At 32.2% G+C, this 16891-nt stretch overlaps 2 protein-coding genes across 2 annotated transcripts in view; one reads left to right on the top strand and one right to left on the bottom strand.

Moving 5' to 3' along the window:
• The window catches only part of LOC143246597 (dual specificity tyrosine-phosphorylation-regulated kinase 4-like), a 64268-nt gene extending 58644 nt beyond the window's left edge, over window positions 1-5624 (bottom strand). Inside the window, exon 1 of the mRNA XM_076493600.1 lies at window positions 5363-5624. Coding sequence (XP_076349715.1) covers window positions 5363-5425 — 63 coding nt within the window. The 5' untranslated portion in view covers window positions 5426-5624. The remainder of the gene's footprint in view (window positions 1-5362) is intronic.
• A 3312-nt stretch (window positions 5625-8936) lies between these two features.
• Window positions 8937-16891, top strand: part of Cand1 (Cullin-associated and neddylation-dissociated 1) — an 80483-nt gene continuing 72528 nt past the window's right edge. The window contains 1 exon segment of the mRNA XM_076493603.1: window positions 8937-9112. Coding sequence (XP_076349718.1) covers window positions 9071-9112 — 42 coding nt within the window. The 5' untranslated portion in view covers window positions 8937-9070.

The raw sequence follows: 16891 nt of genomic DNA on the forward strand, positions 1-16891 counted from the left end.
TTTGTGAAAGAGTAACGAAAAAATTGGCGGTGGGTGGTGATGACTAATTGCCTTCCATCTAACTTTACACTGCTAAATTAGGGACGGCTAGCGCAGATAGCCCTCGCGTCACTTTGGGCGAAATTAAAACAAATAAACAGTAGAAGTACGTTCTTAGGATGTACTGGTCAAATGAGATAACTGAAGCCATCATCTTGCCCTTCGAGCCAGTTTTGAACTAAACAAGAGCGATATGTTGTTTCACCATCATTTAGAAATAACCCTTTTTCATCATAGTGCAAAATGTTGCATTTCTTATAGGAACTATCAGCCTTCTGTAAAAAAACTGTCAGAATCTAACTTCTGCCACAAAAATGTTCACCTTAACAATGCACCACCTACAGAACTTTGTGCTGTTGGAAGAGTCAAACTAAGGTTACGTGTGTTACGAAAGTTTATTAAAAAGCTATTAATAAAAAATTGTGAGTGTTTTTACCTAAAGTCAATTAATGAAAAATTGTGAATGTTTGTCTAAAGTCTATTAATCAAAAACTGTGAATGTATTATGAGAATATGTCTAAAGTCCATTAATGAAAAATTGTGAGTGTGTTTGCCTAAAGTCCATTTATAAAAAAATTGTGAGTGTGTTATGAAAGCTTATTTAAAGGCCATTAATAAAAAATTGTGAGTGTTTTTGCCTAAAGTCAATTAATGAAAAATTGTGAGTGTATTATTAATGTTTGTCTAAAGTCTATTAATCAAAAACTGTGAATGTATTATGAAAACTAATCTGACTCTACTATTAACACTGAACATTATTACTGTAATTTACTGAACTACATCACACGTTTCAAGTCATTCACTATTGATATTATTTATTCTGAGCAGCATTTTAAATTCTTGTTTTTCAGAGGAATAGTTTTTCATATTACTAGTGTGATAATATTTTACATTTATGTAATAAAATATTATCCTTAAATTAAAGCCTTATGTACCAAAGCAACCTTGAACGCCGCACGCAAAAACTTGGAAAATCCTATTAGAAACATAACGTTACCACGTTCCAGTTTTAGGGGTGGCTCATAGCAACGATCTGTAATGAAACTACGACGTGGACTGAACGTTGAATGAAGTCTACAAGGTCAATGTCTATGCGGTGAGCTAGAAATATAAAGAAGGCAAAAAAGAAACGAGGAGAGGGGTAGATAAAACTAAAAAGGAAAAAGAATTGCGCACTTAGGAAAAATAATTCATTTCGTGGTCTGGGTAAGAAACTGACACTTAGGTTCTGAAGGAAACACGTTTTATTTTTTTCAATAGCATAAAGAGAACATAATTCGTTATCTTAGATTTCTCGAATTACGAAAGAAAGCCGTTAATTAACATTCTACTCAATATTGAAATGGATTATTTTATTTGCTTGTTTGATTGATTCAGACTAAAGCCACAGTGGGATATCTGCTGTGTTCGCCACGGAAAATCGAACCCCAGCATTTAGAGCTATACATCTGTAGACTTGACGCTATCTCACTAGTAATAAAGAAACCGATGAAAACTTTATATGTGTCACATAAAACAACGACTATTAAAGTATTTGTATTAACACATACTTTTGATAATAACCACTTCCTAAACTGACACTTTAAAATTACACAGTAGCTTTTTTTTCTTGAAATCGCAATTTAAGAACGGTAAAAAAACCCAACAACAACAAAACAAACATCTCTATAAGTACCATTTGGTAATAAACAATAAAAAAATATCAAAAGTGGTTCCAGCCCATTTTCAATCGATGTTGCAAAATAGTTCGTAGAACAGGTAACAAACTGCACACCAGTGCACAACAATATAGCACACGCACATTATGGGGAAAGAATATGCAGTACATTAAACGAAAAATCGATATGTTGATGTTCTGAGAATAGCTTTAAAAAACGTATTAAATAACGCTACTCTCAAAACCGGGGACTTTTCTGTTTTAAAGCCACAGAAGTGATCTTATATGGGTGGAAAATATGAAGTTTTGAGTGATAGGAATAAACACGCAACAAGTGAATAGTACGTGCTATATAACGTAGCTGTTTTTGAAATAAATAACGACATTTTGCTAATGTTCCAGTTAACATTAAGAAATTATTACACGTAGAGTGTATCAGAAAACTGGACAAAGTTCATACTCATAAGTAATTGAAAGGTGATAAATACGGTTCATTGATTTAATAATATTAAAGAAAAAAAACAATGACTGGTAATTATTGTCTAACACATAAGCATTTAATAGATGAACTCTGATTAATAACTGTTTACTTTAATTATAGACATATCTCTCAATAAAACAGTAATGTTTTTAATTCGGAACACTTTTTCAATAAACTGTAATACTGCAAGGCTGTGGTAAAAAAAAAAAACTTAATTTTTCTGTGATTGACTTACCTGCATTCGTTTGATAAAAAACCTGTAAGATAATTATAAATTATAATTATAAATCGTTTTATAATTTTTTTCAAGTAAATGATACGTCTCAATCCCGAGATGAGAGATGTTTCATTTATGTTTCATTTACGTTCTTGTAGCTTTGTGCGAAATTCCAAAACAAACCAAACAAACAATTTACGTTCTTGATAAACGTTTTCATTAAAACACAATTATTTGTCTGTTTCATTTACGTTCTTGATAAACGTTTTCATTAAATTTCATCATTCTTCAGGTAACTGCCAGACGGTTGTTTGAACTTTAAACTATAGCATAAATTGCTTCGAAGCAAACTAAAGTCCAATATAATATATTTGAGTAAAGAATATTAATTTAAAATAAAAGGTGTTGAACAGTAAATACATAAAGATTCGCAGATCCAGAGAGTCGTGGCCCCCCTTCTTGGCGACAATAAAATGTTTTTATGTGGAAATAATTACCTTATGTCTTTCCAGACTCATCACACCCTTCTTTTGTTTGCAAATTACTTCAACCGTATACAAACCTATGCTAAGTGAAACCAATATAACCTCTGGACTCCTTCGCGCCCTGTTGTGGAACCTCTTCTTTCCAACAACTGTGGATCCGCCACTGATAAATTATACTGAAGTCCATTAACATGTAAGAGATTAAAACTAATCAGTAGAATTTAAATCAATGTGGGTTGTGATAACGCCAAGAATTACAATACATGCTATTCAGACAATCAACAATAAATTGATTCAATTCAAAATTCGCACTTTAACCCCTGATAGTGTGCTGCTGGTGTGTACACAACAATACGACCACAAAACACTATTTAAAGGGAAATGCGTGGCTCTTGTTGACTTCATTTTCGAACGTATAGTATTTTAAATTGTTGAAAACCAATATATTAACATCTTAGGACTAATATAAGGAGGTCCTAATTTGTGTTTGTAATAACACAAAACAAAACAAGCTGAAATTACAATAATGTAAAACGATGTTTATTCTACAATACAAAACAGAAAATATGGGAAATGCCTTTACCACTGATCAAAATACATTCATGATGTGCTGGGGTCATAGGGTATTGCATTTTTGAGTTAAATTGATCAGAATACATGTTATCCTATCTAACACTAAATCTTAGTGGATATATTTAATTACGCCTAAAATATAAAGTTTCAAACGTAGTGCCATTAAAACTAATGGCTTTATGTGTAGACTCTCTAATAGAACAGATTAACAATAACACAGTCACAAAAACAATGTTTAACACTTTCCTTTATTCCTTCTTCTGAGTGACTAAAAATCACCTGGTGGCTTTCGCACGCACTATACAGAAGAATAAAGATATACGTATTCCTAAGAAAGTATTTAATCTATTGGTTAGTATTCAAATAAACGGATACGCCGCACGTGAAACTCATTTACGAAAAACCTTATTAACGTTTTAACTGAGGCTAGATGACGAAACGCCAATACTTTACAATCATTAAAAGTGTTTTCCTGAAATAGATTATATATTTCACACACATATAGAAGTAGAATTCATCTTTCGTAATTTTTCGTTTAAGAAAAATGCAAGCTAACTGTAGTTTAGGTCTTGTTGTTTCAGTTTCGAGGATTATTTTGTAAAATTTTATATATCCGGACAAGAACTCTAATGATTCTACTTAAAACAACAACAACAAAACTAACTAACTAGGCTTAATAACCTTCGAAAGAGAAATAAATATACTGTTAATTAACAACTGTGAATGGAGAAAATCGATATTTACATATGATTTTGAAAAAAAATTTAATCTGACCTTTTATGAATTTCATTTACATTTTCACACATAAATAAAAAGCGACTAGAACCTGGACATTGTTTAAAGGGTTAAAAATATTAAATATTCATTAGAATGTTTTTAACGAATGAAGCTAATTAGGCTAAGCCTTTGACCGCATATTTTCTTATTGTATTTAAACATTTTCTAATTTTTCCGTTTTATCACATTTCACGTTGTTATTCGTGTTACTTTCAATCCATTGATGACGATATTTTTGAATGTATACTGTGTGACCAAAAAAACAAACAAACATGTAATAGGATTAAATAAGTTTTACGTACTTTGGTACACTTCTTTGTAAGGTTATTTTTGTTTCAGGGGTTCGGCATGGCCAGGTGGTTAAGGCGCTCGACTCGTTATCCGAAGGTCGCGGGCTCGAATCCCCGTCACACCAAACATGCTTGCCCTTTCAGCCGTGGGGGCATTATAATGTTATGGTTAATCCCACAATTTGTTGGTAAAAGAGTAGCCCAAGAGTTAGCAATGGGTGGTGATGACTAGTTGCCGTCCCTCTAGTCTTACACTGATAAATTAGGGACGGCTAGCGCAGATAGCCCTCGTGTAGCATTGAGCAAAATTCAAAACAAACCAATTCTTGTTTCAGAACTTTAATATTTAACGCTTTTCTTAAAATTCGTTTAAAGAGGTCGCTTTTGTGAGGCATCACTTACATATTTTTATTTTTGACAGTTCAGTGACAGCTTTTGATAAATTGTAATGATTTGTTAAAATATATGCACGTTTTAGACCTCTTGTAGCGATCCACAACATGTGCACGTATGAAATATATGATCATAAAACGTTTTTATTTCTATGGTGCACATATATGATACTTCAATATAAAACGTAATTTCTGTGTTACCTTTAGATCATAGAAACGTTTTACACTAAGCAAACTGACAAGCGTTTTATGTTTCTAAAAACCTATTTAACTAATAATAAATAACTTAAATTAATAAAATAAGAATATGTGCTTTTTTGGTTTTGTGAAACGTAAATATAATTTATCAGGCACTGCTATAGCATAGATTAAAGTGACCTTCTTAAACAAACTAAACATGGTTAATAATGTAATATGTACAGGTATTAGCTTCTACGTGTTTAGTGCCTACCTTTATTAGTAAATCTCCCTTAATCTGTGGAAACTGCCGCTCTGAATACATTTCTTCAGCCATTGTATGGTGGACCACAAAGTTAGACTAACCAATCGAACGAAAAATGTTTGATCTTAATGTTTAATAGGAACACCATATAGGATAATTGGAATGTTATTAACCTTAAAAACTTCTTGAAATAACTTTCACGCACGTGTGTTAAACTTCAACCACCAAACATGTTTTCACGCTTCTGATGTTCATGCGTTCACTGCCTTGACACAAGCGCTTCTCTATCATCAGCTGACGAAGCTGCGTTTTTTCGGGAAATCACCCAATCACAGCTTCGCTTGTTGCAACTATGATTTCTTCAGAAATGACGAAACGCGGTCGAATTTCTTGCTGTCCAAAATAAAAGCCGAATCCGTTTAAACAGTAGTAATATACATTCATTAAAAGGGGTAAATTTTGAAACAATGACCTTTTAAATCACGATAAATAAATATGAATATAAATCCTGAGTCAGTGCCCTATGCAAATTTGCGATTTAGTACTTTTTGATCACATTAATGAATTCGACAGCGTCAAGGTTGACGTCAGAATAAAAGATATAAATATATACACACACACACATGATAAATCAAAAATCAAAGCAAATGATAGAACTTTCTGGAAGTTAACTTCAACGTAAACAGGTTAAACAAAAGGTAAGAGGTAGAAGTAAAATTAAAAATGACATGTTTAATTACTGGAATTATAAACCTTATTACCAACGTGATTGATTGAACGAGTGATGATTTGACAGATTATGACCACAAGCTGTTGATTTCCAAGAGTGAGTGCATTCAGCGATGGTTTCACCGTGTTAATGCAAAACGATTTTTCTGTTTTTCTTGTTTAGCAGAAATTATTTGAGTCGATGTGTCTGCAGTTATACTAGTCTGTTTTATATCTAGTCAACAAAGCATGTTCTAATAGGGCAGAGCTCTGTGTTTTATTAGTCTCATAAGGTTTTTGTGTTATTTTATTCTTGCTTCAAAATGCATTCCAGTTTGTTTGTTTTTTATCAAGTTTTGACATCAACAGATCCAAGTTTACTTCATTACTTACAAACAGCGTTGGACTCGTTTTTCGAGCACGTTTTACCAGTTTGTAGTCTTATGTTTTCTGAAATGATGAAACTATAGGGGCACGTGTTCTGTTTGAAAGTGGATATAATGTGTCTGCGTGAGGTTTCGATGGAGATTTCAACGTGTATGTTTTGAATTTTGTTCAAGCATTTAATCATGCAGCGTTTAGTAAAAGTTTAATAATAAGACCAGAAATGTGAGCATCTATCAGTTTGAGTTGTTTTCTTGGATGTGGTCGTTTCAAACCTGTGATTCTGTTTGTTCATGAAAATTTCAAGAAATAGTAGGTTATTTTTACTTTCCTTTTCAGTGGCGAAATGGGTTCTGTTGTCTATGGAATTAAAATGCTGTAAAATAATTAATAAACTGAGGCCCGGCATGGCCAAGCGTGTTAAGGCGTGCGACTCGTAAACTGAGGGTCGTGAGTTCGCATCCCCGTCGCGCCAAACATGCTCGCCCTTTCAGCCGTGGGGGGCATTATAATGTGACGGTCAATCCCACTATTCGTTGGTAAAAGAGTAGCCCAAGAGTTAGCGGTGGGTGGTGATGACTAGCTGCCTTCCCTCTAGTCTTACACTGCTAAATTAGGGACAGCTAGCACAGATAGCCCTCGAGTAGCTTTGTGCGAAATTCAAAAACAAACAAACAATTAATAAATTGTCATGACTATGGGGCCAGATAATAAACGTTTCGTCAACTCAGCGTCTTTAAAAGCTAAGTTTCTTACTGGTAGAAGAAACGAATTTTTGTTCAAACGCTTCCCTGATGGTGACTCCTAAAAGTATTTTTAGTTCTCTGTTCTCTTGGTCTATCAAAACCCTGTTTATAGCATTGTAAGTCCGCAGACATACCACTGTACCATTGGGTGAGGGTTGGAGGGGCGTGTTAAAACTAAAAAGAGTGGTGATTCCATGTTCATTGTAGACAAGTTGTGGCTAGTTCTGTAATAGTTTCTATCTTTATGTCAATTCAACATGTTTGATGATACAGAGGGTTTCTGTAATTGGATGGTTCGTGAAGGGGTCTATGATATCAAAACTGGCGAGAGCATTGTGGGATATAATATTTAGGGCTTTGAGTTGTTCACTTATTTCGATAACCCCGCTACAAGAATCACCAATCAATCTCATCATGTCCACTTCAATCTTCCAGGACACTGTATGGACTCCTTCAAAAACTGATACAACAAGCACAAACTACAGACACAATGGAAAAAAATTGGAAGATCAGCAAACACAAACACAAGGTTAAAGAGATACAAAGCCTAGACACATCCAAAGAAAACTCTTTTACCTCTAATTGTCGAACACACACAAAAACAAGCACCCGAAGTAAGCAGACTCAAGTCAACAGATTAGGAACGAATGCTGATAATCACGACACACATTAAACATCCTTTTAAAGAAGTTTACCAGGCTTCATATGCAAGCTGATGATTCCAGTTAGTGTCTACAATGACGATCAAGAAGACTCCAAAGACAGCCTATTTCACTGATGCAAGACCCTTTGAGTACAATAAAAAATGCTATATTTAATGATTACTTCAACGATGCTCCTAAAAAGCCAAACCACATTTCATATTTTCTTAAGTTTTTTTATTGATAAAAGATTCATGTACATTCTTATTAATCAAGACTCTTTTCTTCCAGTCGAGGTTTCTAGTTCAGTACTGGCTGGGTAGAATATTCAGTGCTCGTCCGATGACAGTGAGTTTTGCTTAAGGTACTCATATTTTCCTGTCATGCCAATTTTTTTAAGTGTTGGATTGTTTGAACCCATCCCTGGTTCCTTGGATCCTGTAATAACCCCATTTGTTTTGTTTTTTGCAAAGATGGAGCGGAGCTCCCACCCTCTGTTTATTTTCTTTTTACGAAGACTGTCGATTATACCCAAGAATCCACGAACAGAATGAAAATAAATCTTATATTTCCGAATGTTTTTGATTTACTACAACCTAAATCCTTCCACGGATACTCTGAATAGTGTAAACTGACCTGAAGAATGAAGATGGAAGTCTTTTGAAACATCGTCTTTTCTATTTGAGTTACTTTTATAGCTCAGTTACGCAAGACTTTTCCCTCAAGTATCACTCTGAACATGCCAATTGCTGCCTATTAAAACTTTGTTTGTTAATCAATATCGAACTTTAGATTGTATCTCGGAACGGCTGATGTGGGTATTAACACTTTTATTAATAAGGAGAGAACAACATTTCGACCTTCCTAGGTCATCTTCAGATTAAGAAAGAAACTTTACATAGTTACTGAATTATGTAAAAAAAACAAAAAACGTATGAGGTAATGTAAAGAAGATAATTATTTTTATTCATTTAAACGTAATCAAAAGAGGAACATAAATTTAGTTTTAACGACAATAGACCTTATATACTCTTGTTCCTTTTTCATCACTGAATTTATAATAACAAAATATTCTATTAAGAGTGGTACTTTCTTCTCTAAGGCGACGTCTAGTGGTTTATTTTTACTTCGCTTAAAGGCAAGAAAGATACTATTACTAATGAAAATTTTTCACCATTACCGGTAGCGTATTTTTAGGAAGATTTGATTGAAGTGAACTTTAAACACAGACGTACACAATGACGAGTGCGTCGTATCATATAGCAAATCTTCTTGAAAAGGTAAGTGTGTAGTTTTAAATAGGTAATTTTAAGACAACCAAATTAAAATATCAGATTCGTGGCGTAAATAATTTCAATCTCAAACCTGTTTTCCAGGTCGTTTAGGCTTACCTTTACCAAAGTTAGTTCTATCACACTAATATTCACAGATAAATGCCAAATTATTACCACTATATTAACATTAACGATGAGAAACTTACAGTGAAAATTTACACTCAATTGGAAATGGTATTGACAGTGGTTAAAAGTTACAATTGCATCTGTCACTATTTTTGTATGACTAGTACCAGACTTTATTGTAGTTTGTACCATTGTCTGCAATTGTACATTTGTGGATAATGTAGACTGTAATGCAAAAGTGTAATTTTTTACATTTTTTTTTATGTATACTTTGGCGACTAAAATCGTGCTTTAGATACCTTTTCCACAAAAACTACTGTGCTTATAAAATCTGGTGAAACTTGAAATGTTATTACATCCAATTAAAGATTAGTTAGTGTTCTAATAAATTATTAACAATAATCAAGACACTAATTAAAAAAAAGTCAGTGACCAAGAGGGTAGTATCTTTAGAACACTTTAATTAATAGAAAAAATATCAATTTTTGACATTATTATTATAGTATAGTGTTTGAAATAAGGATGGAGCTATGGTTTCTTCAGTTGGCAAGCTACACAGGTAATGCTTGTTTATCTACCTAAAATTTGGTTGTTTAGGTAATTTCCATTTAATAAATAACATATTTAAATTAAAATATTTATATAATATTTTGATAAATATCTTAAAGAAATAGAAAGTGCAAAACAAATTGTTAAGAAATGGATTTTCATTACTTGATGGCATTTTAAGATATTTCTTTTAAATAAAGTTTATCACTCTTCTAAAGTGAATTGTTGTATATATAAATTGTCTTTTTGTGTCTGTCTTCCATTTATGGATAAAAACTTGTGTGTTGAGATATAAATTAAAAGATATTTTAATATCAAAATGTCCACATTTTACTGTATATAGAGGACCTTTTTCAAGATAAAATAGAGAATCAATAATGCTCGATATGCTTAAATTTCTGCATTGTTTATTGATATATTTATCAATGAGATTACATTGGTTATGCCATGGTATATAGTACCAACAACAAATAACATAAGAATGAAAGAGACTGTGGAAATAATGAAACTGAAACCAGCATTAAACTGTAATTCATAAGCAATAAAATTACATATACATACATAAATAACTTGAGGACAGCAAAAGGTCCTGTTGGTCAGTCTAGGCCATCCCATTCACTAAATGAACTTCAAAATAAAAACTCAAAACAAGTCCTTATTCAAATTTTTATCAAACCTACCCTTAAACTTGCTTAAATTATTTGCAACCCTCACATCGGAAGACAACCTCTTCTAAAACATAACCTGTCATTTAGGAAAAGAAACATGTTTTAGCAGGAGGTGATTTCTACCTTATCAAAACTTATGTTGGTGTCCATGAATTCTACCATTGCCTTGTAAAGTAAGAAAAAAGATGATGTATCAGTACTATAAATTCCCTTGATTGTAAATGCTCTGTCACATTCCCCCTTCAGTTTCTTCAAGATAAAACAATTTTAGAGATCTTAACTTGTCCTTTTATGACAACCTTTCTGTTCCAGATATTTTTCTGTTTTGAACCCTCTCCAAATAGTTCAATGTTCTTCCTGATGCAAGGAGCCCAAGACTGAACACAGTACTCCAGATGACCTATACTATGAAATTATAACCTTTTTATGCTTGTATGTTTAGTATTTATCTAAATAAAATAAAATCTTTATTTGGTTCATCACTAGCAACAGTTCACTGATAGTACAGTATAACTTAGAGGCTGATGAACCAAACATTATGACCCTTTTCTTTCACAACACTCAGAGTTATTGTCATCAAAGATATAATTTACTTATAATCCACATGCATCATCCATTTATTTATCCAACTCATGGAAATAATCTAAATCCTTTTCTAAATAATTATCAGAAACCCTCAAAATGTTAATATCTGCATTTACAAGCAGTTCATTGACCATTCCTTTGATTCTGTCATTGTTATAAATAAAAAAGAACAAAGGTTTCAACATTGAACCCTGAGATATCCCACTTATAACAACCCTCTACTTTCTTCCATCTAGCCAGTTCTTGTGCAATTAGCCAACCTCTCTCCCACATCTACAAAGATAATTTTTTACAAGTCTTTTCTGTGACACCTTGTCAAAATCTTTCTGAAATCCAAGTATTGCTAAATCTGTATTTATACCTTTATCTACATTAGAAGTAACATTTTCAAATGATGTCAAAACATTGGTCTAAGTTTTATCCTGGTGAAAGAAACCATGCTAGCTATCCAACAAAATTTTAAGCTTTACCAAATGACTTTACAAAGCATCTTTTATCAGATTTTCCAAAACTTTTTCCAGCCATTAATGTAAGACTAATAAGCTTACAATTACTAGAACATTTTTTATCACCTTCATTGTAAAGACGAGTAACATCAGACAATTTTCAATCTATTGGCACTTGTCTGCTGTTTAAAGACTTACAAAAATTATTAGTAAGTGGCTAAAGTATTCAATTTTTAATGTCCTTCAAGACTCTTGGAGAAATATTTGGCTCAGGAGTTTTATTATTTTTTAAACTTCCAAATTTTAACAAGCTGAGAATTGTTTGGTGTTTCTATCTCTCAACTTTACAGGGTAAAGAATACTGCCTAAATCTTTACTTTATCCATCTGTATTTACAAACAGAATTTAACAACTTGCCCATCTTGTAATGTTCAGATGTGCAACTTTCTGTATGATCCCTCAGAAATCTTGTTTTCATCCTGACATTTTGGCTACTCGTAATATTGGGTTTGGTGTATTATAAATGACTTAAGTGTTTATACTGTGGCATTTGATGTAATATGTTTACCTTCACAAAATATGGTAGACTTTTAGTAAAGATTGAAAGTTTTTCACAAACACAAAATCAGATTTTTTAATGAAGTATTTTTACTAAAGATTTGTTTGTGAAAATATTGAATCTGTTTCATTGTTAATCTGAGTGCGAAGTGACTTTCATGTTATGATTGTAAAAGTAATCCTCTGCCCCATATCCTCAGTTATGATATATGCAATCTCATAAATACACTTCAAGTCCTCATTTTCAGTAAAACTTTATATTTTGTCTGTTATTTTCTCTACCATGGCTATGTAGGTTCTTTCTATTTTACTGACCTTATAACCAACCAGAAAGGAAGGAAACATTTTTTTTAAATTCTAGAATGACTGTAAATTATAACACAAACATGAATGTTTTTCCAAATAGCTTAAATTTCATAACATTGTACATTTATATATATTTATTTATTTGTTGTTTCTATTATATTGACCTTCCAGTTATAGTTGTGCTGGTCAAACATCGCAGAACTTGCACTGTTGTTGTGTATGTGAATGCATTGTATAGTATTCAATGATATAAAACTGACCATTAATCTTTACAAAGTGATGCTGTCTTAGCTGTATTTTAGTAGACTAGTATCTTGTAACATACAGTAATGTTTAAATTATTATACTTTATGTATGTCTATAGAATATTACTGTTTAAAAATAAATTCTTGAAACATGGAACAGTAATTAAATAAGTATAGCAAACAATTATATCATTTAGTTATGATTTCTGTACTCATTTGCAACATGCTGTAGGTTGCTAAGCCTTTTCAAATTTTGTCCATGGAGGATGTGAAATAATTCTTTTATGATTTATATATAGAATTGAAATAACCAGACAATCATAGATAACTCTATATATAGCATAGAAATTTATCAAGATTAGTAATTTATATTTTCTCTGAAAAAGTATGCAATTTCAAGCAGACTAAAACATAATGTGCTTGAGATCTTGGTTTGACAGAACAAGATGGCTTCCAAGCAGTTTAAAATGGCTGAGAAGGTGACTAGGGAAACATTTTTAGCTTTTGATTGGTTACTCATGTCATATATTGAAGTAAGTGAATATAAGGGGAAAGAGGTGAGCAGGGTCACTACTTGATTCAATATATAAACCATATCTCAACAACTGTAAAAAAACTATTGGGCTCTTATTTTATATTCTAGCTTGTAAATATTGGTAATATGAGTTTGTAATTCATATGAAACTATAGACGTAGTATTTTGATATCACAACTATATAATTTGAACCAGTGCTACAAACAGCAATAATGTGACACACACATATTTAGATATGTTCCTCTGATATTTACTTTTAATGTAAGAATTAACTAATATATAGTACTAAAAGCAGGTCCAAACTCCTCCATCCATTTTGTTTGCAGAAATTGTTATTTAATATTTGACAAGTAGATGTAGATCTAGACAGTATCATAATCTTTTATGTTATTGGGGTATTAATTAACATAGGTTTTTTTTTTTCAAACCAACATGGCTGGAGTTCGGCAGTCCAATCAGTAAATGGTTATTTCTAAGTTAGTGTGCAGCTACATGAGCATCAGTTAATAACCCTTTCACTATAGGTCATGAGTTGAAGGCCACCTTATCTTGTTTGTTGAGTTGCATTCAAAATTTTATTGAACTGTTATTTTATTAATTTATGTCAATAAGTTTGGAATCAAATTGTATATTATATGAGTTAATTTCTTAATAAATATTAAAAGAACACATCTAAATATAGATTTTAGTGAGTCAAGTAGTATGTTGAATGCAGCACTATTTAAAAATAGATGTTTGTGATATCAAAACACTGAGTCTAGTTTTGTATAAACTAGGAACTCAAATTACTAATATTATCAAGCTAGAATATAAAATAGAAAACCTCATCTTTTTATTTTGCTGATGTAATGAATCAAACACAGTAGCTCCATTCACCTCTTTTTTATTTTTAGAAATGGTCCTTTGTATACACTTATTTTAATGTATGTGAATAACCAATTGACAGCTTACAATTTATCCAGTGTGGTTTTCTCAGCCATTTTATTCTGTGAAGAAGCAACCATGTTCTTTTGATCCAGGACTTCAAGAAGGTAGGTTGTGTCTTTAACCCTTTAATGGTGGTCGTCATCAGTTGATAATTTCATGCTTTGTACTCAGTACAGCTATCATCAGTTGATGATACAGGCTATAAACATTAGTTGGCAACCACCTCAAACCATAGTGACCATACTCACTCAAGGTGTTATGTCTGAGTCATTTTCTCAGTGTAAGTCAGGGAGAAGTGAAGGAATGGTGTGTTAACTAAGGAAATGAAGTGAAACGTTTTTTATCAAAAGATGAAATTGAAGTATTAGCATGTGATAATTATTCCAATGAAGAATAAAACTCTTGAGATTTTTCATCATCAAATTCAGTTGTTTCTAGCTCTGAACATGGCTTAGTTAGTGAATTCGAATCCATTGGTTCCCAATGGGTAAGGTGTCATGGTTTTGATTCATTTGTTCATTCTTTTAATAGTAGAAATGCTCACGGATGAATCTAAAGAATATAAATTTTTACTGCTCTACTTGTTCAAAGTATAATTGTGTGAGAAACAAACATGTGTTTTGCAAATCCTTGAATTATGAGGAAAGTAAAAGTAATATTCCCTCTACTTCATGAAGTAACAAAGGGGGAAATTCAACTATTGAGGATATGCACATACTTCATGAAGTAACAAAGGGAAAATTCAACTATTGAGGATATGCACATACTTCATGAAGTAACAAAGGGGAAATTCAACTATTGAGGATATGCACATACTTCATGAAGTAACAAAGGGAAATTCAACTATTGAGGATATGCACATACTTCATGAAGTAACAAAGGGGAAATTCAACTATTGAGGATATGCACACTTTTTTGCTCTGGTTATGCTTATGCCACATGTAAAAAAAGCACGTGTTAGCTTATTGGAAGGATTTCCTTAGAGGAACTCCAGTTTTTCCAAAATACATTAATCAAGATCAATTCAGGGAGGTTCTTAGATAGTTGCACCATGCAAATAATGGGGAACCGAATGCAAATGATTGATTATGGATAGTTCAAGAAGTGTTTACAATGGTGAAGAATAAAACTAAGGAATCTGTTTCTCCATTTCACAAAACTAGTTATTGATGAATCTTTGATTCTTTTCAAGGGTCACATTGTTTTCAAGCAATACATTCCAAGCAAGCACCATACATTTGAATTAAAGATCTTTGTGTTATGTGACTGTGAGACAGCAATTGTAATAGATGTGATTATCTATTCTGCAAGAGTTGTAGAATTATTATATAAGTCTCCTGAATAATGCAATTTTCTCTTTGGAAATAAGACTGGTTTTTGTGAAACAGGTAGAACTAATTAGAAAAACATGCCTAAATTTGCACCTCTGAAGAAGGGAGATGTTGAGGCCAAGAAGCAAGGGAATATTTTAGCACTTTAATGGAAAGACAAACATCCTGTTACTTGGCTTAGTGCAGTACATAAAGGTGAAATACAGTGGAAAGGATGGTTAGAAAACTAAACAACCAATAACCAAACCCAATATGGTTTTAGATTGTACTATCAAGATGAGGCTTGTTGACAAAAGTGACAAGCAAATTGGACATATTGATTGCTTTTGTAAATGTGTAAAGTGGTACAATAAACTCTTTTTTTCACCTAATTGATATCTCAATTTTCAATTCTTATAACATGTATTTAGTACAAACTGGCAAGAAGCCATCGAGGCAGTTTTGTTACAATGTAATTTACCAATTATTGGAAAGGTATAGAAGGGTGACAAAACCTTTCTCAGGAAGACATAACCTTACTGTTCATGATAGACTTTCTGAAAAAGGAACATTTTCTTTTGGCACTTTTCAGAAAGCATTCCATCATCAGGAGCTGAAAAAAGTGGACAATGTCACATGTATGCCTACAACAAGAAAAGCAAAAGATGGTGACTACCTGGGGTAAAGAATGTAGAGTAGCACTGTGCATTGGAGAATGACTGTGATTTTCAGGCCCTAAAAAAACTTTTGAACTTGTAGTACAAAAGTCTTTATTATGCTTTTCTTTTAATTTTTTTTCATATTTTGTTCAAAATGTTAGAAATGGAAATGTTTGAGGTTATGTTTAAGAATTTTTTTTCCAATTTGTCTGTGGTAAGCTTCTACCTACAACATTCCCACTGTTTAGGATTAATCTGCTTGAAGTTTCATATTTTGTTAAATCTAAATACATCTTAGTTACTAAGCTTAAATAATTGAAGTGGAATTCTGTGGTATCAGTGTAGTTATTTATGATACTTAGGTAATTCAAGTATATATATATATATATATAAAATTAAAAATAATTTCATTTTCTCCACGTGCAAAATTTTAAAGGCTCAGCAACCTGTGTCCAGCGGCAACTGAGTACAAAGGTCATAATGAGAAGAGATGATTGTTTGCTTTACTTTTTGAATTATTGTTCCATATTTTAAGGAAAATGAGTTTAACAATTTATTTCCAAATAGTAATAATCTGTATAACATTGAAATGTGACTGTATATTACAACATACTAAACACAGCCAAGACAGGGAAGACTAAAGCTTGGCTTTATATTACTGGATATGTGACACAAGTGCATGTTCACCGTATCAATGCAAGTTGTGTAATGTTATCTAGGCACGACTGGAAGGTCAAAAAATAATAAATATGTATAAAAATCTATGGCATTATGAGATTAAAGCTACTTGGACTAAACATTTGTATTCTGTATGTTATAATATGCAGTCATTCAAACATGAAAAAAAACATAATTTGTATTTCCTAACTTT

Source organism: Tachypleus tridentatus, chromosome 3 (genome assembly GCF_004210375.1).
Source record: "Tachypleus tridentatus isolate NWPU-2018 chromosome 3, ASM421037v1, whole genome shotgun sequence".
In the NCBI taxonomy this organism is placed as follows: domain Eukaryota; kingdom Metazoa; phylum Arthropoda; class Merostomata; order Xiphosura; family Limulidae; genus Tachypleus; species Tachypleus tridentatus.